General features: G+C 46.8%; 1 protein-coding gene and 1 pseudogene across 2 annotated transcripts; both read left to right on the top strand.

Annotated features, from left to right (window-relative positions):
* The first annotated feature begins 4,815 nt into the window (after positions 1-4,815).
* Positions 4,816-21,266, top strand: PDCD6 (programmed cell death 6). 2 transcript variants are annotated; one of them, XM_016212309.2, is made up of 6 exons: positions 4,816-4,969; positions 6,026-6,087; positions 13,136-13,180; positions 14,396-14,548; positions 18,661-18,770; positions 20,698-21,266. In XM_016212309.2, the coding sequence occupies exons 1-6, from the start codon at positions 4,863-4,865 to the stop codon at positions 20,794-20,796; spliced, it is 576 nt and encodes a 191-aa protein (XP_016067795.1). In that variant the 5' UTR covers positions 4,816-4,862; the 3' UTR covers positions 20,797-21,266. The 2 variants fall into 2 exon arrangements, with proteins under 2 accessions (XP_016067795.1, XP_016067787.1); XM_016212301.2 differs by having other exon boundaries at positions 14,396-14,554.
* On the top strand, positions 9,455-9,581 carry LOC148093449 (U2 spliceosomal RNA; annotated as a pseudogene).
* Positions 21,267-24,073: the final 2,807 nt, after the last annotated feature.

Genomic DNA, 24,073 nt, shown 5'->3' with positions numbered 1-24,073 from the left:
TTTTATCTTAGTGTAGCTTGTCTTCTAATTCTTTTTTGTTTTGTTATCACTGTTAACATCTTTTTTTGAGGTATAATTGGCAGAAGATAATAAATATATTCACCCCTTCCAAATACCCACCTCCCCTTTTTTCCCACCAGTTCACAGGGAACCACTGATCTGCTTTCCTTTCTTACAGATTAGTTTGCATTCTCTATGTTTTATATAAGTGGAAACATACAGCATGTAGTATTTAATATGGCTTCTTCCCTTAGCATGGTAATTGAGATTCATCCACACTGCTGAACCAGTAGTTCACAAGAAAGGGGACTGGTGTGTTTCATGGGTTGAAGGCTGCATCCAGGGTGCCAAAACTCCTGGCCCTGCTCCAAGCCACACTTTACCACCAGGAAAGCCTTCAGGCAGAGTTGCAGGTTCTTGGGGCAAGAAGCTAGGGGCTGCACAGATCTGGAGAGTGCCAAGGGACAGCATCAAGTGTCTAAAACCCAACTGCAAATCCAGTTTTGACAGTCACATAGAGGAGAACATTATTTCAAGTGGCATTGAGTCTACAACTTTAGTAAACTAGAATCTAACTACAAATAGAGTCACTAAGAAATCCCAAATTTCAATCAGTAATCTCATTATTGGTAGTAATGTTGGCATTTATCTTTTGAAATTGTGTAGTGTGAGTTAAAGCTAATAACTAATTATGGTAATGTTAAAACTAAGATATTTTTTTTTTAAGAGGAAACATTCAAAATCAGAGAGGCGAAAACCCTGTAATGCTAAATTTGGTACAGAAATATAAGTGTAAACTCATTCTTTTCTTTGCTCTTCAAAAGAAATACACATTTCCTAGCTCTGCCCCAGTAGCAGTAGACACCCCAAGCACCTGGATTGTGGCCTGCGTACCATATCCCACTTAAAGAAACTAGGGCTCCATGAAGAATTGCTGATTCCTGGGCTGGGGGAGGAAATGTGCAAGATGAGCCTAAAATGGTTTTCTGATTCAGAGACCCAGGAAACCATCAAAGACTGCTGGAACCATGCCAGAGGGCACATGGGAGCCAGCAAACAATAATGATCACATCTGACTGAAACACTGAATAGATTAAAAACTGAACGTATAATGATAGTTTAAAAAAAAAAGAAAAAAACATAATTGGTCACTCTTGGAAGCAATGAGGGCACTAACTCCTAACCCTGAAAATGGACAATTAAAGGAATATAAAGTTATCTTGGCTTTTCTCTACAAACTGCAATTCAGGATAACCTAGTTGATTAGGGAAACTTCTTTACAGAGGACTTCCTGTAAATAAATAAGGAATGATAGAATTTGAAGGTCGCCACTTTGCAATCCCTAATATAGTGGTTCTAGAACTTAAGTGTGCATCAGAATCACATTGAGGTTGTTAAGGAATTCCTGCCCCCACCCAGAACTTCTGATTCAGTAGATACTGCATTTCTTAACATGTCCAAGGACCACACTTTGAAAACCACCTACATGGAATGATATGGTCCAACATGAAGGAGGTAATTGAAAACGGGTAGAAAGACAACTGACCACCTCAGAAAGATTCATCCCTGCCAGTAGATATGAGAAATATATATATGTCTGAGCATTTTGTAAACTAAGTGGAAGCATTAATACAGGCTTTCGAGCGACAATGAATTAAAAGCTAGCACAGTACCACTAAAGCAGGATATGATAACAACAGAAGGGCCAGTTAGGCTTCAATGAAAGAATCGGTGGTTTCCTTCTGTCTGTCTGCTACTCTGAAACAGAAACCTTCAAACTACTTTAATGAGTATCCTGAGACCAAGAAAACTACCAAGCATGTGGGTAGTCTGGAAATGTTTCTATGGGACTCCGCTAGTTAAGGAGCCATGGGACAGATTATTTCACACTGGAAATGTTTGTAAAATGTGTTCAGTTTCTAAATGAACCCACCTGTGCTAGGGGAATTGATGAACCAGAGAAATAAAAAAATGTGAATCAAGATATAAAGAGAATAGAATACTGCCCAAAGATGATGTGGATAATTTCTAATATGGATTAAAAGAAGCAGAAAGATAAGACATAGTAGTAAAACATTCAGACTTGCACTGTCCATAGCAATAGCCATAGCCACATGACTATTTACATTTAAGTTCATTAAAATTAACTAAAATTTAAAATTCCATTCCCAAGTCACCTTGATCCATTTTAAGTTCTTCGTAACCATATGTGCCCCATAGCTACCACATTAGACAGCATATACAAAACCATTCCATCATTGCAGAAAGTTTTATTGGCCACTGCTGATGTAGACATTTGCTAGTACCTAAGAAAACAGCATATATTTGATGAGTTGATCACTACTCAGTAAGAAACCTGACAAAAAGTGGTAGGGCATTCCCTTCATACTGAATTCTGATGATACTGGTTGGGAAGGAAAGGGAAGGTGGGCTCTTGGCTCCTAGAATTCTACACCAGAGGCTGTAAAAGGGAGAGACTGAAAAAGAAAAGTTACCCATTATGCAAATGTCACAGTGCAGCTGATGAGAAAAGACAGGTAATCTGTTAAGGTAGGACACATACAAAATTTAGTCATCCATGAACTTCCTGTATGCCATAGAATGAATACGAGGGTGGACTATAGAAAGTTAGGAATTCTATCATCCAGATAAAATCAATGTTTAGAAAAATTCTAGGGATAATAAAAAGGCATTTCCCAATTAGCTCCGAGAAATTAGACCAAAAGGAAAGACTGGCCTGAGATTTGATACATCGTGTGATACCTTTAATGTAGGGAAGAAAGCAGTGTTGTCTTTCAGTTTATTGCCTCCCATCCAGGAGCACCATCTAAATGGAAAGCTTAGAACAGACTAGGTTAGGAGGGAATTGGATCCCTAGATAGGCAAGGAGATAGAGGCAAGCACATCAATACTTTAAATGATTGAGTTAGTAGGACCAGGAGCAAGAGATGATCTGCCTTTTTCTGTTGGCAGAAGGTGGTCTCCATTGTTGTACATCTTTGTAATGTAGTGACAGGGCCCCAGGCAATGCCCCTCATCAATGGCAATGGTCCATTGTGAGGACTCAAGGCCTGGTTGTGCCTTAGCAGTGCAGCACAGGGGTGCGACCCATGTGCAGTGCTCAGGCTTAGCTTCTCAGAGCCAGAGGTTCCTTGGAAATTAGGGCTGCCTGGCTCTTGAGTGCACCAGACCAGTCTGGTGAATGTACAAGTGGCAGGGGTGATTTTTCTATAAACCTTTCTTTCCTAGTAATTTCCCCTTTAAAAGTCAGCCTTGCTACCACTGAAGTAATGCAGGAAAAGCAGAGAGAATCAATTTCCTGTTTGACCTTAGGCCAGCCATGGTTTTCTCATCAGTAACGTGGACCTTGGGACTTTGCTACCAGGTGCATGTATGAGGATTACATAAAGTAATACTTGAACACAAGGGTAGATTCTATCTAATTGTAAGCATCCAGTAAGTGGTTCTCACCTTGAATGAATCATTTCCCACCCCTAGAACTAAACAGAAAGTAGAATGGGGCCCTTCTGGGCCCCACAGGTGGTGTTGGCCTTGCCAATCCAGGCTGGAGACTTGGCCAAAGGTTGGTGGAGCCAGTGACAGTGGAGAGAGGGAGGCAGGGGCCCTCTGCAGTCACCCAGAGGGTTCTTGCTGATGTACCAGAAAACTTACAAATTGGGTTGGAAAATAATAGTTACTAATTTTGTAGAGCTCTAGAGAACAAAAAAGCCAGAGATGGGAGACAGAATAAAGATGGATTTCAGAAACTACAGAGTGAAGAGCTGTGGAAAATCTAGAAAGGACTATTCAAGTGATGTGAATATGAGAAAACAAGAAACCACTTAATTCACTGAGTCATGAGAAAAACCCCACACTATTGAAGAGGTCTGAGGATTAGTACCTTAGGTGAATGACACAGTCACAGAATATCTTAATTTCTTTGTAGAATTTGAAGGAACTCTCCAGGATGGAGCCTCGTGTTAAGTGGGACAGAGGGTAACCGTCGGGGCAGGATCAGCCGCGCCCAGAGCGCTGAATAATGCATTCGTGTCCACCGGGAGCACTCCGATGCCTCGGATAAAAGGTCGTGTCCTTAGCCCTCGGTCCTCCCATGTTCTGTTAAATGCTTCCCAGCTCTGAGGATGAAACAGGTCAGCGATCATTGAATCGGGAATTTAAAAACCTGCGAAGCTGGAAGTCTATGAACTCACAGGAACAAATTCAGCCTCCGAACCCGGGCGGGAGGGGCAAGGCCGGTGGATTGGTGGGGAACACGAGTGCCCCGAGGCAGGGACCTCGCTAAAAACGCTCCGAGTCTGTCCCGACGAGGGCGGTGTCTGTTACCCGGAGACGGGGACAGATTGGCCGGGAGCGTGAGGGTTCCCGGGTATGCAGGCACGGAGAGCTACTGGGGAGGTCCGCGAAAGACGCGCGGGGGACCCAACGTGGGGAAGAGGGCGGGGACGGGCAGGCAAACCCAGAGAAGCGCAAGGGTATTCCACGCGCGTCCTCCCCTCGATCACATTCGCTTTCACGACTTTCTTTTGGTGCAAGAATTAAACGTGCCCTCGTGGAGCCCCTTCCGCCCCTCACGCGCGCTCTGCGGGGGCGAAGCAAGCGGTACCCACACCTAGAGGCCGCCAGCAGCCAGGGAGCAGGGGGGGACTCGGCGGTGCCTGGCAACGGGGCCGCGGAGGGATTCGCAGCTTTAGGCCCGGGGACCTTTGCGGAGAATCGCACTTCCTGTTGCTCCCAGAAGTGACGTAGCTACTGGCCCCGCCCCTGGCAGAGGCGGAAGTGCAGCTACCCTGAGGCGTCTCCTGTAGCCTCGGACTACTCAGTCTAGCCGCACCCCTGGGCCCATGGCCGCCTACCCCTACCGCCCAGGCCCCGGGACCGGCCCGGGCCCCGGCCCAGCCGTGGGCGCGGCGCTGCCGGACCAGAGCTTCCTGTGGAACGTCTTCCAGAGGTGAGATCCGGCGCGCGGGGCTTACGGGAGTCTGCCGGCCTCCGCTCCTCCTCTCCCCGACCTCCGGCTCCATGTTACCCCCCGCCCAGGGACTGTCCCGATCCGCACTCCGCGCCCCCCGCGCCCCCCGCCCGCGTCCTCTCCTCAGCCTTCTGCTGCATTTCTCCTCTTCGCGTCTCCCGGTCCTGGCCTGCCTCCTCCGCCCCCGGGCCTCTTCCCAGCCTGCACTCCGGCCTGCCCTGGTCTCTCCCGGGTCTCCCTCCCCAGCCACCGTCTCCGCTCCGCCTCCTCCAGCCTTTCCCTGGCCTGCCCCAGCTTCCCTCCCCCAACTTTTCCTGAGGCCTCGGCTCTGCTCACTCCCCTCCTCTGTCCCCATCTGTCTCAGGGCTTCACCCTCCCTCCGGGCCCCTCCCCGAGGTGTGGAGCTTTCCGAAGACGCTCTGGAGCGCTGCCTCCACCCACCTCCCCAAACAGCCAAAAACCCGCAGGCGAGGGGCAGGTTCTTGCTGCTCCGGGAGGGTCTCCTGGCGATGCTAGTTTTAGATAAACAGAAACAAGATTCTGCTCTAGCACTATTAAAATGCCAGCAGCCAGGAAAGAAGCTGGGACATGATGGCTGCCGGGACAGGTGATCTTTACCTGAGCTCCTTCCGTCCATGGCCGTCCTTCTAGTGAATGAATGACGGAAACTTGAGTGACTCATGGCCCGAGAATGACTTGATTGAGAAAGTTTTTTCCTGTTTGTGAACAAAAGAGAAACTGGTGTAGGGGGAACTGGGGCCATGGAATAATCAAAGAGTAAGGCCTGGGAAAGGGAAAGGAGAGTGAAAAAATAACTTGGCCTCTGGAGAGAACCAACTTGGCAGGTGGAGTGCTTAGGCTTTGTGAAGGAGCTCCAGCGTATACCTGTTCCCCAGCAGAACAAAGTGAAAGGTCCATGGGAAGAAACATGCCAGAGTTAATGTAGCCTGGTCAGTGGGGTTAAACGTTTGTGCTTGCCATGGTTTGCTTTTCCTGCACTTTTAATCACCAGCTGAATTGGTCTTGATTTTGTAGGGTTGATAAAGACCGGAGCGGCGTGATATCCGACAATGAGCTTCAGCAAGCACTGTCCAATGGTGAGTGGGACCTCCCATTAGGACTTCTAAACTGCCAGCCTGACCCATCTGTAGACCTGTTATTATTGGCACATAGTGGAGGTGCTTCTGATTTATTTTGCCCAGTGGTTTCCTGGTGGTTGTCAGTGCTACTCCAAATGCCTTGAGGAACAACTGTGTGGATGGGCATAGGGAAACTTTGAGAAGTGCAAGTTGGGGACATAGGTTTTAGGGATGGATAGGAAGTTTAGCTTTGTATAGCAGATATCCTTCATGTATCTTGAAGATCACTGTTTTTCTTAGGTAATCTTTGTGACCCTTCTGGAGAGGATCACCAAGGTCCCAGAGCCCACTGGATTGTGGGGTGGTGGTCTTGTCAGTGGCAGAATTATAGGCATTCAGACAGGGGTGAGGGTTACAGTTCTTGTGGGTGGTGTGTTGCAGGTTCTCCATGGCTGAGTTCTTGCCAGTTTCAACTTGAATAACCTGTGGAAGTACTATTAGAGTTACACTAGTAGAAGACAGGGTTACTAGAAAGATGTCCAGAGCACAAATCCAGCAGACTATAATCTGGCAAATCCTGGATTAAAACTTTCTAAGTGTTGACAAAAATGGATGATTTCTTCACATCATATGTTAATTGTGGCCGGATGTTAAAGATGTTGGCCATCACAGTGAGAGTGCCCTGCAGGGTAAGGCTTTTCTTTTGAGCTCTTTTCCAGTGAGTAAGGATTGATTTGTGATCCATTTGGACATCTCCTTTTGTTTGTTTGCTATAAGGCTTGAGAGTCCTGCCCAGGTTTAGGGTTTTTGTGAAACCTGCTCAGTTGGGAGTGATGGTCAAATACTCTAAATCTGTCTACCTTGGGGGGAGGTGGGGGGAGGTGAGGTCACTGGGGTCAGCCTACCTGGATTCAAATCCTAGCTCAACCAGTTCTAGGAATGTGGCCTTGAGCAAGGACTCGACCTTTCTGGATCTGTGTCCCACAGTTACTGGGCTGGTAAATTGAGGAAGTGCATGCAGAACACTGGTGTGATGCCTGGCACAAAGCAAGGGCTCAGTATTGTTTCTGGGGTGAGGAATAGTGGTGCTGTTGCCACTGTTACTGGCCAAAGAGCCAACTTGAGCCTTTGATGGCCCTTCTTTTCCTAATGACAGAGGTGATGATGGTTACCACCTACTGAGCATCCACTACACCACACATGGGCACTGTGCTGGGCACTTAACAAACCTTGTCCCACAGTCAGCATCGTTGTTTGAGTCCCGTGGATGTGAGCGGGGGACCCTCTGTTCTGACCTGTGGGTTAGGCTCCTCTTGTCTCTACTAGAGGTGTCAGTACTGCCCCCTGGTTCTGCTGGTTGTTGGAGCATATGGCTCTTTGTTCTGTGAGAACATAGTCTTGAACTCCGCTGCTACTAAATCTCAACCAGGAGCCTGCTTGACAGAGAATTTTAACAGGATTTTTGAAAGGGTGATCATTCCCCCCTTCCTAAGACAACTTTGAAATCAATACCTGGTGTAACCCAACTAACAAGTATGTGTCAGGTGCATCTCATAGTCACTTTTCTTGAGTTGCCCTGTGGATTTCCCCAGCTTTTGTTGGGGGCATATAAGAGCTGGCTCCATGAAGCAGTCACTTAATCCTGAGAGAGGTCCTCTCTGGGGCAGCCCTAGAGAAATGTCCATTTCATTTCTCCCTGCAGGTGTGGTGCTTCTTGTGTACTAAGCAACTGTGGTGATTGTTCTGTCTTGTTTGAATCTTATAAAGACTGAATCTTTTTTTTTTTTTAAATATATCTTTATTGATTTCAGAGAGAGGAAGGGAGAGGGAGAGACAGAGATAGAAACATCAATGATGAGAGAGTCATTGACCGAGCCCGCAATCCGGGCATGTGCCCTGACCGGGAATCGAACCCCGATCGCCTGGATCCTAGGTCGATGCTCAACCGCTGAGCCATGCCCGGCTGGGCAAAACACTGAATCTTTTAACCAGTTATGTTTTCCTCTTTAAATTAGCTGCTAAAAACCTGAAGTTAAATTTGTGGCCCACCAGTAACCAGAGTTTAGAGGTGTAAGGGATGAGCTTCTTGAATGTAACCTCAGGCTCCTCACTTTCTTACCCTCCTTTTCTCCTCCCATCCAACATAGTTAAAATTTACTTTCGTTACTATCTTCACCAACTTCTTTTTAAAAAAAAATATTAATTTTGTATTGTTTTTTTTAGGGCGGGGGGGAGAAACATTGATTTGTTGTTTTACTCGTTTATGCATTCATTGTGACTTCTTGTGTGTGTCCTGACCGAAGATGGAATGCTGAGCCTCGGCAGATGGGGACGACACTAACCAGCTGAGCTGCCCGGCCAGGCCTTCATCAACTCCTTTAGGTTCTTTCCGCAGCAAGCAGGTTAATAATGAGTCCCGATTTCTAGTTCTTTTCACGTCACAGAGTGCCTAACGGTATTACCACCACTTGCTTGCCCTCGTAGCTCTCACACTGCAGAGCCAGGATCTGGTGCACAGCAGGGCCGCACCCATTCTGCCTCAGGCTTACTCCTCAGTCAGGCCGCTGACCCCGCTGCTTTCCCACCTGTCTCTTGGCGCCATCTAATGCCTCTAGCGCCTGTGGCATCCCCCCTGGCCTTGAGTCTCTGCTCCTTCCTAGAATGCCTGCCTCTCATGGTAAGATGAACTCCGCCCATCCGCCACATCTTCAAACCCCTTTCCTCCTGTGTGGCGTGTGCTGCCCCTCCTTTTGAACAGCATTTCTTTTTCTTTGATGTGTTCCTTTCTCTTCATTCTCCTTAACCATTTTTGTAGCTATCTCCTAAATGAGGACTGAGCTGGTTACTGAATAGACAAGGTCATTTCTCTTCACTCCTCCTCGAATTCCTGTTGCTGATATGATTGAAGTTATTTTCAGTTCTGATTTTTCTCCCAGGAATGGACTTTTGTTTTCATATTAGAACTAGACTATTGGGCAATCTCAGGAAATTATTTTTATTAGTTTATTGCTGGTGGGAAACTGAAGCTACAGAACAACATAGTCTCTCACTTTAGTTAGACCTGTGGTTTGGAGCGCTCTCTGTTTGAGTCCAGCTGAAACCATCTTGGAAAGGGCTTTTGTAGGTCCCACACACTGAGTCCTTTGTAGGAAAGCCACCAGAAATGACTGCTCTCAGGACGTGTGTGGTCAGTGGGTCTAAAGAGGGAGAGGACTGTTCTTGTGCCTTCGTTTTAAAATAACCTGTCACAAACTATCTTTACTTTTAGATACTTTAAAAAAAAAATTTTGCTCAAGCCTCTTTTGTGTTTTAATGTTTGCCTTAACATAGATATTGATGTATTTTGAGGAGACATTTTTAGCTATGTTTTAAAAAATAATAATTCATCACTTCTCGGCCTTTTGGCTAAGATCAAGTGTAGTATCTGTTCTTACCAGTTTAAAAAATAATAATTCATATATTTTTAAGGTACTTTTATCAAAGTAGAGTTCTAGCTTTCTTGGGGAGCCCATATTTGAAGAAATGAGAAGAATAAGACCATCCAAGCAGACAGGACCTACAGTTGCATCCCTGTCCTGCCCCAGCCCAGTGTCGCGGGTGATGGTGTTTGTTGCCCCAGTGCAGCAGAGGGAGTGAGATTCACCTTCAGCCCCCATCTGCCTGTATGCAGGTGAGGGCTGACTCAGCAGGCTGGGTTACTCAGAGCCCACACGTTTCCAGGAAGGGCCTGTTAGATGATGGGCTCCCTCTGGAATGTTCTGACTGATAAGTGTTTTGCCCACTCAGGGCCTTCAGTGCATTGTACCCATTTGCCTGGATATTCACACTGAGAGTTTGGTGATGCAAAGCACCTGACTTCCCTCTGGACACCTGGAGCTTCCATGACTGATCCCCTAAAGAAACCCTGGACTCCCAGGCTCAGAGGAGCTTCCCTGTTGGACAGCACTTCATGTGTGTCATCAGCCTGTCACTAGAGGGTTAAGCTTTCCTTTGTGACTCCACGTGGGGCTCTGGAATCAGTTCCTGGTCTCCCCCAGACTTGTCCCAATGCCTTTAGCTGTGTTGGTTTAACTCTCCCTTCTCTGTAACAAACTGACCATGAGTATTGTCATCCTAGCAAGCTATCAAGCCTGAGAGAGGCCTCAGTACAGCCTGTCACATCTGCCCTTCCTAGAAACTTGCCCACCAGTTTCCGATAGAAGTAAGGAAGGTTGGCTTTACCAACAGGGCACTTCATGAGCCTGGGCAGGTCGCAGCATTCCTGGCCTCTGTCTTTGGGTATAAAAACAGGGTGACTGGATGTTGAGAATCCTTTTCCCCTCCAACCAAGCCCATCTCCAGGTCCCACCCTGTCTGGTCCAGAACTGTAAGACACTGTTGTATCTACCAGAATGAAGTTTATAGTGTTTACCTTAGACACTTAAGATTGTTTTCATTTTCAATAATGTAACTATTGCAGTGATTGGACCCAAAGTTTCATAGAACAAGTTTCTAGAAGGGGCATTTACCGGATCAAAGGGTGTAGGCATCGTGCTCTTGGTCAGTATTCAGATGGCTTTTCAGAAAGGCCATATTTCCAGTCTTGGCTGTTTGAAGCCATAACTGAAGATGACTGGGTGAAATGTAGGCTTTTGCTGAACCTGAAGAGGCACTGAAGTCCTCACAAATCCATGCATAGAACAGAGTCAGGCCCTGTGGCACTTCTACCCCCTCCTCACAAGCTCCTCTGGCAGAAAAGCCCAGGAAGGCTGGACTCTGGGTCTGCTGCAGGGAGACTCACAGAGATCACCAGTGATGGTGGGAAAAGTCTATTGTCCCTTCCCCCCTGCCCCAAAAGATTCCAAGTACTTAGGTGTTTCAGTTGTATGTATGCGACATGTTGTGAAGACAACCCTTCACCATCACTCAAGTCTTCTTCAATCAAAATTTAAGTTTTTCGTTAATAGGACGTAATTTTAAGAAAGAAAACTCTTTGGAGACTAAAAAGGCAATATATTATTGTAGAGCAGAGTGGGATTTCCCCTTTTGAGAAGGGAGCAGATATAAATTCCTAAAACCATTTGTGTGTTTGGAGTTTTTAAGTGGGAAAACACTAAAGCCCCCGATGATGACTGACCACCCTATAGATGGTAGCTTGTTTCGTAAGCACACTGTTCGTGCAGTGTTGCTTCTTAAGGTTTTAGCACTGATCCCAAATTATGGGTGAAAAGTTGAGTACTCAACTTACAGGGGAAATAATAGTATGTTTGTGTTCTTTGGTTCTTTGAGATGAAGTTGAGACAAGACTTATACATACAGTGAACATATATTTCTATGTAAAAGTCTGGCAGGAAATCTTTTGCAAGCTGGATGCTTCTGATATTCCTGGACACAGCGGTTACTGGGAAGAGGAGATGGAAATGTTTGAAGTTGCGCTGGCCCAGGAAACCTGGGATAGAGGCTCGCTGGAGGTGAAGGGCTTGTGAAAAAAACCCACCTGTAAGATGTGTCCTCTGCCTTCAGCAAGTGCTGTTGCAAACGCCTTATTGGTGTTGCAGTGTGATTTGTTACAGAACACTTTATAAACTGTTTAGGTTTTCGGGCTGACACTCAGGTGCACTTAATGTTTAATATAACCAGAGTGTGAAATGTCTGCACATTGCGACATTTCAGCTTCATTGTGGGGTTAGTAAGCTTTGATGTTAGGCCTGGGAACCAGGCCACAGAACTAGCACACAACAGAGTCAATTACCTGTTAGCTGTTGTTATTGCCCCCTGGTTTCTGTGGAGAGTCAGGTCCCATTTGGCTAACAAGAAGGATGAGTGGATGCCTGTAGCCTTCCTCCACGTTCCAGGTCTCTTCATCATTGACTCAGCCCCAGACCTCCAATCCTCAGACTCCCCCAGCATGGCTGAGTCCCGCAGGCCTGCCTCTCTGTGGTGTGCCATCTGTGCGTTCCACATGTTCCTGTTGGGGCCCTTGGCCCTCACCATGAGAGTGCCTGTGTGTGCAGCCTGATTTAACTGGTTTACTTGTACTGCTTTTGTTTAACACTTTTACCGGCAAGTCGTTTGCTTACGGCCCTGGCTTGATGTGCGCATTTGGGGTGGAATGTGGGTGCAGCTTCATCTCTGCAACCACCCCAGCTCTGCACAGTCAGCTCACTTTAGCCCACATTCCCAACTCTTCTCCTATGGTCACTTAGTCTGTATCAGCACAGAGGAAGGAAGATATTCCAGTAGGTACTTGTGGTTTCTGGCTTCTGGTCAGTGGTGGGTTATTTTCTGTGAAACCCAATTCAGTTCATGGAGCCACTAAGAGGGAGGGAGGCGACAGCAGGCATGGGTGAAACAGTCCCCTGTATGTGGAATTTTCCTGTAACATAGTTTTCTCTTTATACTGGTTTCTAATAATACTACTATTCATCATTCCTTTCTATACATACTCCTGCTCACCTTTCCCTAAAAGATCTGTGAAATCTGCACAAAGGTGCTGTCCAGCACTGATGTGTGCCAAGCCTGGGGACAGGTGAGCCCCTGCTTTCTTGGGAGGACCAGCCTTCCTGGAGTAATAGCCATTGCAGGTGTTCTGAAGGGGCAGTCAGAAGGGCAGGCAGAGCAGATGGATCTAGCTTAGTGACCTGGAGTGTGGGGTACTCAGGGAAAGTTCCCTGAGGAAGCATTTCAGCTGAGGCTTACAGGGGAGGTTGGAGTTGGGTGGAGGGGGTACATGTGTTAGATGGGCACATGTGAGGGTTACAGAAGCTTGGACAAGCCCCGAATTGGGTGGGAGTGGCACTTGGGAGGTGCTGCAGGGCCCAGTGTCCCTGAGTGTGAGGCATGGCACCCTGCAGACTCTCCAGCCCACCAAAGCTCAAAGGTCGGGAGTGCATCTCTGTGTGCCACCCGGAACTATAACAGTTGTGTATATAGAAGAAAAAATGGGCTCTTTTTATACAAATAGGGGATGGGCAGAGATACTGCTTTTCCTCCACATTAAAAACATGTTTTTTACTTTGTTTTTACTGAGTGTAAAAATCAATAAAGGTACAGATCATTCTCTTACTTTACTCCTGTTTGTTTTCAGGCACCTGGACTCCATTTAATCCTGTGACTGTCCGGTCAATCATATGTAAGTAAGGGCGCCAGCATCCTGCCTGCGCAGGCACAGGTGTGGGCTGCTTGGTGCAGCTTGGGCTTCCTACTTACTCTCCTGGAACTCTAGTTAGATGTGGGCCTTCATCCCGCCCTTCTGTCCCCTCACTAATGCTTTACTGCCAGTTTACGTCTGATCCACCCTTTTAGTTGCCAGCCCTGAAGCTTTCATGCATACACTGGACTGTACCCTCCACACGCAGTCCTTATCCTGTGTCACTGCTGACTGGAGGAACATGAAACTTCACTAAATGTAATGTACTTCTGAGCAAACCGAGAGCACTCATACTACAGGTGTCCATTAATCTCTTTATCTGAAGAGACAGCAAATGATTTATCAGTTTCTTTATGGCAGTAATTCAGAGTTAGTCTTTATATACATATATTTTAGCCACTTTGCAATTTTATGTAAATGTAATTACAGGTTCTTTTGTATTTGGACCTGGAATTGGGCCGATTTTTTAAATGAAAGGCAGTTCTTACTAAAAAAAACCATTAAAGATAGTAGAAAGTCTTTCTCATTGGAGTGGACTCCACTAGAGGATGTCAGTCCTGGGGAATGGAGGGTGCCTTGTGTTCTAGATCCAGACCTAGAGGCTGTGAATAAGGGGCACTTTAGCTCTGGCATCTTCCTGGCAAAGCAAGAGCACCCACCAGTGGTTGTGCTTCTGTAGAACCTACCTGTGTGAAGTACCCCCCCCTTTTTTTTTTTAAAATATATTTTTATTGATTTTAGAGCGAGGAAGGGAGAGGGAGAGAGAAATAGAAACATCAATGATTCGAGAGAGTCATTGATTGGCTGCCTCCTGCACACCCCCTAGTGGGGATAGAGCTCAAAACCTTGGCATGTGCCCTGACTGGGAATCGAACCGGGATCTCCTGGATCATAAGTCGATGCTCAACCACTGAGCCACACCAGCCGGACTGAAGTATCCTTTTTATTGTGGCTCTAATAGTGTGTTTTGCTTGCATTTTTCCTTTTCATAGGGGCTGTGGTTGGGTGACAGTTCCCCTGCCCTGCCCCAACAGAGGTGATCTTGCCCCTCACTCAGCTAATGAGCATGATTAGCAACACTTAAGGATTTGTTGGGCAAGTGCCATGCTGGGGAGATAACTACTGTGGTCATGTTTCTTGCTGATTAATATTCAGATTCCATTCATTGTGCACCACTCACACTCCTTTTTGTCACAGCAATGTTTGATCGTGAGAACAAGGCTGGCGTGAACTTCAGCGAATTCACAGGCGTCTGGAAATACATCACAGACTGGCAGAATGTCTTCCGTACCTACGACAGGGATAACTCGGGAATGATTGACAAGAACGAGCTCAAGCAAGCACTTTCAGGTTTTGGTAATTCACTTACCTTGATTGTGTAGCATGTTTCATTTTGGAACCTAGGTACCATTCAAGTTCTTTTACTTTGTTCAGCTTACTGATTTTTTAAGCCAGTCTATGTGAAGTTTTTGTTTACATCATACAGACTTATAATTTGATATTATTGAAGACTTTTATGCAGTCTTTTTTAAATGTAATTTTTCATCCAAAATGAGATAAGGGCTATGCAATCATTTATCTTTTGTGAATTGGAATAACGTCACAAGCACATTGAGAATGTGGCTTTGAAATAATTTAAAGTGAGTAAGTGAAAAAGATAGTGTAGGGCACTTATATTTCATGATATATCAAAATACACAGAAAGATGATAAAATACCTGTAAGAGATGATTCTCTAAGCTGTAGTGCACATCACAGGCCGCGCAGGTAGGGCATTAGAGTCAGCACGAGCTCCCATTCTCAAGTGCATGTCAGCGTGTGTGCGTGCAGTGCCTTCAGAAATGTGCACATGGTATGGTACCTTTCCAGAGTGGGTCAGTGTGCCTCTGATACCATGCATGGGTCTGAGAGGAAGTTGGGATTTTTTTATAGAGGAAAAACTGGGATGTTGGACTTGTTCAAGGTTTGAAGTTACACTGAGATTCTAATTTGGGACAATTTTACTTGGCCCTGTGTTCACAGGGCCTGTATTACAAAACTCCTTCTATGTTTTTCTTAAAAGGCTGCTTTATAAATGCCTTGTAGGAAAAATAAGAAAAGTTAGATTGTAATATACTATTTTCTAGGTATCTTGAGTTTTAATAATATAAACTACATTTTAGTTCTTGTGGTGGTTAACATGGTCCTGCCCTCTCTATTTTTCTCTGGTCATGTACTTTATGTCTCTCTTCTCTTTCTCTCACTTTCTTTTCTTGCCTTATAAACTCAGACATAGTACTAGGTGGAGGCTGTGGTATGGCACAAGAAGTCTGGAGCTCACCAGATGTGTTCAGAGTTTGAGCAGGATGTCAACCTCAGGTTCTCGGAGTTGGAACTCAGAATGCAACTGATCTTGCTTTGCCCTTAGGTGGGAGGACTGGTGGAGGCCCTAGGGAAGTCTGGGAGGAAAGGAGCTAGGGGCCTAGCCAGGCTAGGGAGAACTTGGGAGAGGCCCACATCTTACAAGTGATTTTAGTCAAGTGACCTCAGGTGTATCACGGGTCATGGAACTGCATTTTCTAACCTTGCCAGGGCCAGAGCCCCCTTTTTACTTAGTACTGTGACCACTGGGTTCCTAGAGCTTATGGTAGAAATACTTATGTAGAGGGTGCCCTGGGACTCTCGGGCCTCCCAGCCCCAGTCATTCCCCCCAGTCCTGGTCAGACCCAGGGTGTCTGCAGCTACAGCAGAGCTGAGCAGGTCAGGCAGAGATCCCTAGTCAGGAGCTGGCAGGCTCCTCACACTCTCAGTGCTGAGATCCTTCCTGACGTCCTAGTTTTTCTGAAGAAAGTAAATATTCTTTTGTAGCATTTCTTCAGTTATTCAAAAAATTTTCTTCCTGCAATTGGTTCTTGATTTTTCCAGGGCTTCTCCAAAGCTGTGTTTTCTGTTAAAGGAACATTGTCATCCTTTTCCCACATTGATTATTTTGGAAGATTTTCTGTAGTAACTGTTAGGAAATGTACCACAGAAGCAGAAAGTTCCGTTCCTTGACCCCTAAGAACAAGCATCTTGCCTTGGGTAAGCAGGTGGATAAATTTTAGCTCAGCAGATGCATGAGGGAATCAGGGGATTGAACTAAGGTGCCCTCTGACCTTTGTCAGCTCCATGAGGGTGTCTCAGGCCAACCCTGGCAGCGCTGTGGGACTTACTGGCACACATTCTGGATTTGATAGTCCATTCATTTAAAACTTTTTATTAATATATGCTATATGCCATGTACAGAGAATTGGAAATGAGAACACGCGTAAGGCACAGCTCTCACTCCTGCCAGCATGGAGGACACAGCTCCCAGATGGAGTTTACTCATGTACCATAGGCCTCGGGGGCAGCTCTGACCCATGACAGGCAGGCACAGGGCAGCTCCGCACCCAGCTCCCCTTTCCTCCACCTGGGCCTGGCAGCCATTAAGCCAGTATAGTGTTTATCATGAAAACTTTGTGAAAGTGTAATGAATCTCCATTTACTTATCAGTCGTTTTCAATTGTTTTCCATCTTTTTGCTGCATATCCCCCCCTCCCCTCGTTTTCTGCTGAAGCAAAAAGGTGCTCAGCTGCAGGTCAGGGGTGTGGCCCTTTGGTCACACCCAGGTGTGAAGGATGGCCAGTCCAGACCTGGGCCCCAGGCAATGGGGGTCCACGAGCAAAGGGCACGTCCTTCTAAATATCGTTATGTGGATTTTCACTGGAAGGACCTCGTAGAGAACTGACTGCTCCCAGATTTTGGCCTCTCAGATAAATATTCTTTCCTGGGTTTGTCTGTCACTTAGTTTTATAGTCTTGACTTTCTTTGCTTTCGTTTTCCCTGCAGTGGTATTGAGGACTAGAGACATTGGAAGTTAATGCCAGGGACGATACATGTTGCTTCCATTGTCTGTAGATTGTGAAGTTATTGTGTTATTATTATTATCTTGTCTGTCCTTTCCCAGTCTGGGCAGGAGACCATTGCACCCTGAACGGGCACGGCCTTGTCACTGTGTACCAAGCTCAGTCCTCACCAGCCTGGGCCTCTCTCTTACCTGAACACAGGCATAGGTGCTTGTGTAAGGAGATGAGAATCATATGGGCCAGGAGGAATGGCAGCCATCCAGGACCTGCTGTCTCTTTCTAAGTCGGGCACCCCATCTTCTATTCAGCTTGCAGGGAAGGGACCTGGGATTTAAGTCATAGACGTGCAAAGCACACTGGCAACTTGGGAAGGTACCATTACATGTTTGCATGTTGGAATCTTTCAGTAAAGTGTTAAGTATTCATACACGCAATTAACTGTGAAATTCACTCAGACAGTGGGTGTACATTTCCTTGCAAAGACTGCAGCAAGACTGAAAATCAGTAAAAATATTTTGGCACCTGGATCTTGTCTCCTGAATAAGTGAGGATACCATGGTCATACAGGTAGTGGGATCAGGAGGGGAGGAAAGGGAAGGAAGTAGGTGTCCTCGTTCCCTTGGCCCCCAGGGATGTCCCACACACAAGGGACTGTGTGTCCCCATGCCTTCAGAGCCATCTTCCTGCTGGAGATCTTTTCATGACATATCTAGTAAGTTGAAAATGGAAACGGTGACCCTTTGATGAACATTGTGATTTTGAACCTTGTGAAGCTACCTTCTTCCTTGTAATGTTCCATTTCCTAATCATTTCATTTCTGTGGGGGAAATGGCTATCAATGAATCTGTTTTCTTAGGTTTACATTTTGTTTAATTGGGAGACGTCAGTGATACTTTATCTTTCAAAACATTCTCTAGGAATGAGTTAACCCAGGGCAGCTAAATTATTCAGAACTTTCACATCTAGGTTAATAAATGTAATAAAAATCGATCCATAAAGGCCTTTTTTTGTTTTTTAAATTTAAATCCTCACCCTAGGATATGCTTTTATTTATTTTAGAGAGGGGGGAAGGGGGAAAGATATCCATGTGAGAGGGAAACATCAATCGGTTGCCTCCTGTGTGTGCCTCAACCGGGGATCGAACTTACACCCTAGGTATGTGCACTAACTGGGAATCAGACCCAAAACCTTTTGGTGTACGGGATGACACACTAACCAACTGAGCCACCCGGCCAGGGCTAAAGGGCTTTTTAAAATGATCACTGCATTCAAGAAACTCAGCCCTGTGAGGTGGTCTGTGGTGGGGCCACCCTGTGGAGTTGGGATGTGATGTGAACTAGTGAGTTCACGGGATCCTTCAACTCAAAATGCAGTCCTGCCTCCAGTTACCCCTCACCCTCCAGGAAGCTGCTCTGGCCTGTCACGTAGCCTAGAGCGCTTTTGAATGAATGTGCACCATGTGTTTCCCACCAGCCCAGACCGTTTATTATCAGCTGTGATAAGAGGCCTGTCTGTTGGGGGCCTGGGGGTGGTGAGCGTGGCGCGTAAGGCCGTGCTGGCCCTCCTGGCCCTCTATTTACTCTGATTCCCTTTCAAGGCTACCGGCTCTCGGACCAGTTTCACGACATCCTCATTCGAAAGTTTGACAGACAAGGACGGGGACAGATTGCCTTTGACGACTTCATCCAGGGCTGCATCGTCTTGCAGGTAATTGGGCTCCATGGAGGGAAAGGGCAGTGTCATTCTGGAATTTGCAATTTAATGGAGTCAAACGTATTTAAAATTAGCTCCTGGATCTTCTAAAAGTTAGTCTTGCCTTTGGAGAAGTAACTGTTTTTTCTGTTACACGGAGGTGTAAACAGTAGTGCTTTCTCCCCCTGGAAGTACTATACAGTGGTCCATTTGGAAGCGGTTGGTTTTTTTCCATATCCAGTGGGTTATTTACATGCATGCTCTGCTATTTTTGTTGTGTATTTTTATTCTGAGGAGATGGGTAAATTTTCCATGTGATCTTTCCTCTGCCCTGCCTTCCTGTGTGAGGTGAGGTCTCAATCCCCGACCTGGCTCCCAGGCTCAAGGGTCCTTGTGTGGGTGTTGGTGCTGTTTTTAACCAGGGGCTGGTAGAGCTCTTGAGTTGCACTGAGCCCTGCACGTGCCATTTCCCCACTCGTTTCTGAGATGTCTATCCTACAGCCTCACATTTTACCCCCAAGAAAACTAAGCACAGAGCTTAAGGAGGCTTCCCAGAGACACCTTCTTAAGACAGAAGAGCAATCGATCCTGCACTGGCTGCTCCCACCCTGTTTCTGGGTCCCTGCTCCTGTTTCTAGGTAGGGACCCAAGCTCCATATATTTTAAACTTTAGAAATGCATTGAATTAATAAACACATATCGTTCAACATTTTTATTATGACAGATTAAAACAAACAATCAACAGTAAAATTAACAGTAAGAGACAACAGTAAAATTAACCCAATGTGCCCATCACTCACATTCACTAGTTATCACTCATGGCCAATGAATTATAATAACTATAACTCCCCACCCCCCATTATTCTGAGGCAAATTCCACTTATGGAAAGAGTGTTTTTTCCATCAATATTTTAGTAGAACCCATCTCTAGAAATAAGTCCTTGCAACTTGAATCCAAGTTGAGGTTCCATCTTGTCAGCTTTAGAATCCACTGAAGATGTGAACAGCATGAGGTTTTTAAATGTAATTTAGAATTTTTGAAAATATTCTCAGATTTCCCCCCCCCCCGTTTCTTTCTATCTCTCTCTCTCTCTCTCTCTCTCCCCCCCTTCCGCTCTCTGAAATCAATGAAGACATAATAAAAAAATAAATAAATTTTTAAAAATGAAAAAAAGAAAGATTGCCCATTGTTCTTCCAGGCAGAGTTAAGCGCTGCTGCTGTTTTCTGCTATTGTTTCACACACATGCTGGGGTGCTCCTGGCTGACACTGAGGGGATGGTCACCTGTGTCAGGCCTCGTTTCTTGTAGCCATTTCACTTGCCCCAGCACTGGAGGGGCAACAGGTGGAGTTCTGAGGAGACCGGGGCACACACAGCCCACATGGCCAGACTCCAGCCTTTCTCCAGGCCTCCCTGGGCAGCCGACTGGCCACCAAGGCCATAATGAACCCTGGCGTTGTTTTCTTCTCTTGTCATTATAATTCTTCAGAGTCTATTGTGGTTGCCAGCCCTGTCCTGAGGCAGCCCTTATCTGACTTTCCCTGCCTTTGGGTACTGGTGCCCTTCTGTACCTGACCTGACCTCAATGGTCAGGTTTATGAACAGACTAGGGTGGAGCCCTGGGGTTGGGGATTGGCAGACAGGAGGACGTGGTGGGCAAGGTGGACTCTGCACTGGCGAAGGGAGACCTGCTCTTCCATGATGTGTGCAGGGCCTCACCTGCTGGGGACAGGTTCTGAGGGAGCAGCCCTGGCTTGGGTCAGCCTGGCTTGGGAGGTGGGCAAGAATCCCTCAGTTGTGCCTCCCTGCCCTGGTCTGTTAGTTAGGGGATGTAGAAACATGAATGCTTCTGAAATTGGGTCCCTAAATGTCTTTTTGCCAAATTCATTTTGTTCCTTCTGTTTAATATTGAGATCTAAATGCCTGTGTTTTTTTTCCCCAGAGGTTGACAGATATATTCAGACGCTACGATACGGATCAGGATGGCTGGATTCAGGTGTCATATGAACAGTATCTCTCCATGGTCTTCACCATCGTATAACACTGGCCTTTTACAAACGGCAACATGACTATGGAAAGACTGAAAATGCCAAATCTCTCACCATGAACGAAACGAAGCACGGATGCAGTAGGCACTGCTCTTCCTTTAGACTTTATATAATTAACATTCTGGGACCCACCTGTACATATGTGGATAAGCTGATTAGCATTTTTCCAGTTGTAACAATAGTCATATTGTTATTCAGATACAGGCATTTGATTTGGGACGGTTTAATTGTGCCATGAGGTAAGAGAAAATAATGTTTCAGGAATTCTGCATGTAAAACATTCATCATGTGCTTTTCTATGTAGCTCCAGTTCTATAGCAGAAATACTTTTATTAGCAAATAGGAATTTTAAAATAATACAGAACTTGCACAGAAGGCTTTTCATGTGCCTTACTTTTTAAAAAGGGGGGTTATTGTATTCATTTGAATATGCCACGTAGGCGATAAAGCAATGTACCCCTTGTCCCAGTTCATCTCTGATGTGCTCATGAGGGGAGCTTCGAGGGGTTCGGGACACCTTTGGGTCACTTTTGGGTGTCTGCACGACTCACTAGTGGAAATGCTTATATACGACTTGTCCTATTATAGGAGGTTGTTTAAATTTCTTAGAACTTTTTTGGACATAAAAATCCAAATGTAGTTTCGAGGTGTGTTTTGGTCATTTACTAATGATTTGCTCTGCAATGGTCTGATAGAGTTTCAGACATGAAAGTGAAGGGAGGAAGTGGTCTGTCAGCCTGTGACCCTTGGCCCTGCCACTCATGGAATTGCTTTAGGCTGTTCCTGCCCCTCCCCGCTCTAAGTGTGCTTCCCCAAACCAGAATTTGGGGGCATTGTGAGGACATTGGGTTCTGGATGGTTGTTACCAGAAATTGGGTGGCCCTGAAAATCTGTGATTGAGCACCTTGCTGGTTGGGGATGTGGGGATCTGGGGAGGTGTGGGTTTCTTATTCATGGTGTCAGTGATTAGAGGGATGTGAACGTCACTGGTCACTATCTGTGTGAGCTCAGTGGGGGAGGGTCCACGGGGATCTCTGAGGATTTCCGCTATTTTTTATGTTAGTGCCTCTTTGGACACCAACACACTCATGACACAGCACCAGCACGTGACCCCAAATTCTACTTTAGTGATGTCAATCCCCTGACCCCAAATCCCAAATTTGCAACTACAAGTGGCCTTCAGACCCCCAGACCCCAAGCTCCAGACTCTGTGAGGCCTTCAGACCCTAGAACTGACTTTGTGAGTCCCACACATCCATGTGCTCAGGTGACTTCTTTGGTTCTCACAAACACACTGGAATCAACATCTCCATCTAATCTCATACCCACAACCCCTGCACCCAGTAACTGCTGCTTCCCTGTCCCCATTCTCATGCTACACACCGTCCCTACTAGAAGTGCCCGTGGAAGACACCACTCCCATTTCTCCCTTGATCTCAGGCATGTAAAGACCTCAAGCTTAGAGTGAGGGCAGTAGGCGTCGCCACCAGTCCAGCCTCTCCATGCTCTATCTGGGCCCCATCCTCCAAATGCTGGCTTCCTCGGCCACCCACTTCACCCTACCTACCCTGCATTGCAGCTCCTGGGGCCCTGGATTCAGCCTGAAGCCCCAGGAAGCTGGAGGCCTCTCAAGCTGATCTTTGAGCAGTGGCAGTTCAAGGCCTTGGTGAGGCACCTTCCGCCAGATACACGGTGTTTAATCTCTGTGGATCACCCAATGCCAGACATGGATGCTAAGAGACCTGTTCTCTCACACTGTATCAGCCACAGTGAGGAGAATGTATGATGTGTGAATGGTATTAATTGCATTTCTGAGTTAGGGAAGGGGAGATAGACACAAAGAAAAAGTCAGATTATAGATGAGTTAAGGTCTTTCCTCACTAGCCGGGAGAGCTGTTCCTGTATGAAAATAGCATGGGCTTCTCGGCAACTCACAGGTGTGTGGTGCAGACTCAGGCAAGGTATAGATGTGCTGGGGTGTATGGAGCAGATACTCTCAGGTAAGGTACTTGTGCTCAGGTGTGGTGACACTATCAGGTAAGATACAGATGTGCTCAGGTGTGTGGTATAGATACTCTCAGGTGTGGTACAGAAACACAGATGTGGTGCAGATATTCTTAGGCATTTGGTACTGATGCACTCAGGTGTCTGGTACAGATACTCAGGTGGCACAGACCCTCGAAGTGGGAGTCAAAGGTTTTAGCCAATGGAGGCACAGTGAGGAGTAGGGGACATGTGGGGCGTGGGGGAGCGTGAGTGGGGGGTTGGGCAGTCCCTGAGGACTGGGGTGAGGGGGACTGGGAGCTTTGGGGGTAGGGGGAGGTGTCCTGCTGGGGGGCAGGGCTACCTGAAGGGTGGTGAGCAAGCCCTCTGCTCCACCAGGCTGCCCTGGCAAAGGGGCAGGAAGGTAAAGGACACCCAACACAGCCCACAAGCAGTCGACCACACGGGGGCAGTGCAGTCACGCCTCAGGGTCTCCAGCCACCTCATTCTGGCCTGCCAGCATGGAATTCACAGAAGCCACACAGAAACCAGGGTGGGGGGACGGGACGGGACACGACGATGACAATGCCCTAGGAAGTTGTGGAAACACTGACTTTTGCAGCCTTTCATTCATCACGTTGCTTTGTTCAAGCTGCACCTGGTCCACTTGGTGTCGGGTGTTGGGATGAGCAAAGGAAGCACTGCCGGGCAGCCGGCCTGGCCTGGCCCGGCAAGGTCATGGAGGCTAAGCCAGGCAAGCTGCCGAGGCCACCACTGTACCCAGTCCCCCATTCTTGTCCTCCATCCCCTGTCCTCTGTCCCCCACCTTTGCTTCCCCATAACTCCCTCATCTTCTACCCCTGTCCCCCATCCTCAGCCCCAAGGCCCCTATCTTTGTCCCCCATCCCCAGTTCCCTGTTCTCTGGGCACATGCTCTCATGACTCCCTCTCTTGCCATTTGAACATGTGTTGACCCAGCTCCTAATTTGACTTTTGGAGAAATGAAGGACCTGCTCAAGACCCCTGAAATTCTTGTCCAGTTCTTCACAAAGCTGAGAATAATCCCGGAACAGTCAGGACACCTGACCTTGGCCACCACACAGATCACAACTAAAGTCACCTTTGCCAGCTGGGAGAGTCCCCTGTCCCAGTCTAGATGAGTCTGGCCAAGGAGGAGAGCAGGTGGGGGCCTGGGCAGAGGGGGAATTGGCACCAGGGGCCAAGGGGGCAGAGATGCGGGCTGTTACTCCACCTGGGATGGCGAGAGCAGAGGTCAGACCTGTTCAC

Source organism: Miniopterus natalensis, chromosome 3, assembly GCF_054644295.1.
Source record: "Miniopterus natalensis isolate mMinNat1 chromosome 3, mMinNat1.hap1, whole genome shotgun sequence".
NCBI classification, from domain to species: domain Eukaryota; kingdom Metazoa; phylum Chordata; class Mammalia; order Chiroptera; family Miniopteridae; genus Miniopterus; species Miniopterus natalensis.
Note: the sequence above shows the minus strand (reverse complement) of the source record. Positions and strands in the feature narration are given on the sequence as shown.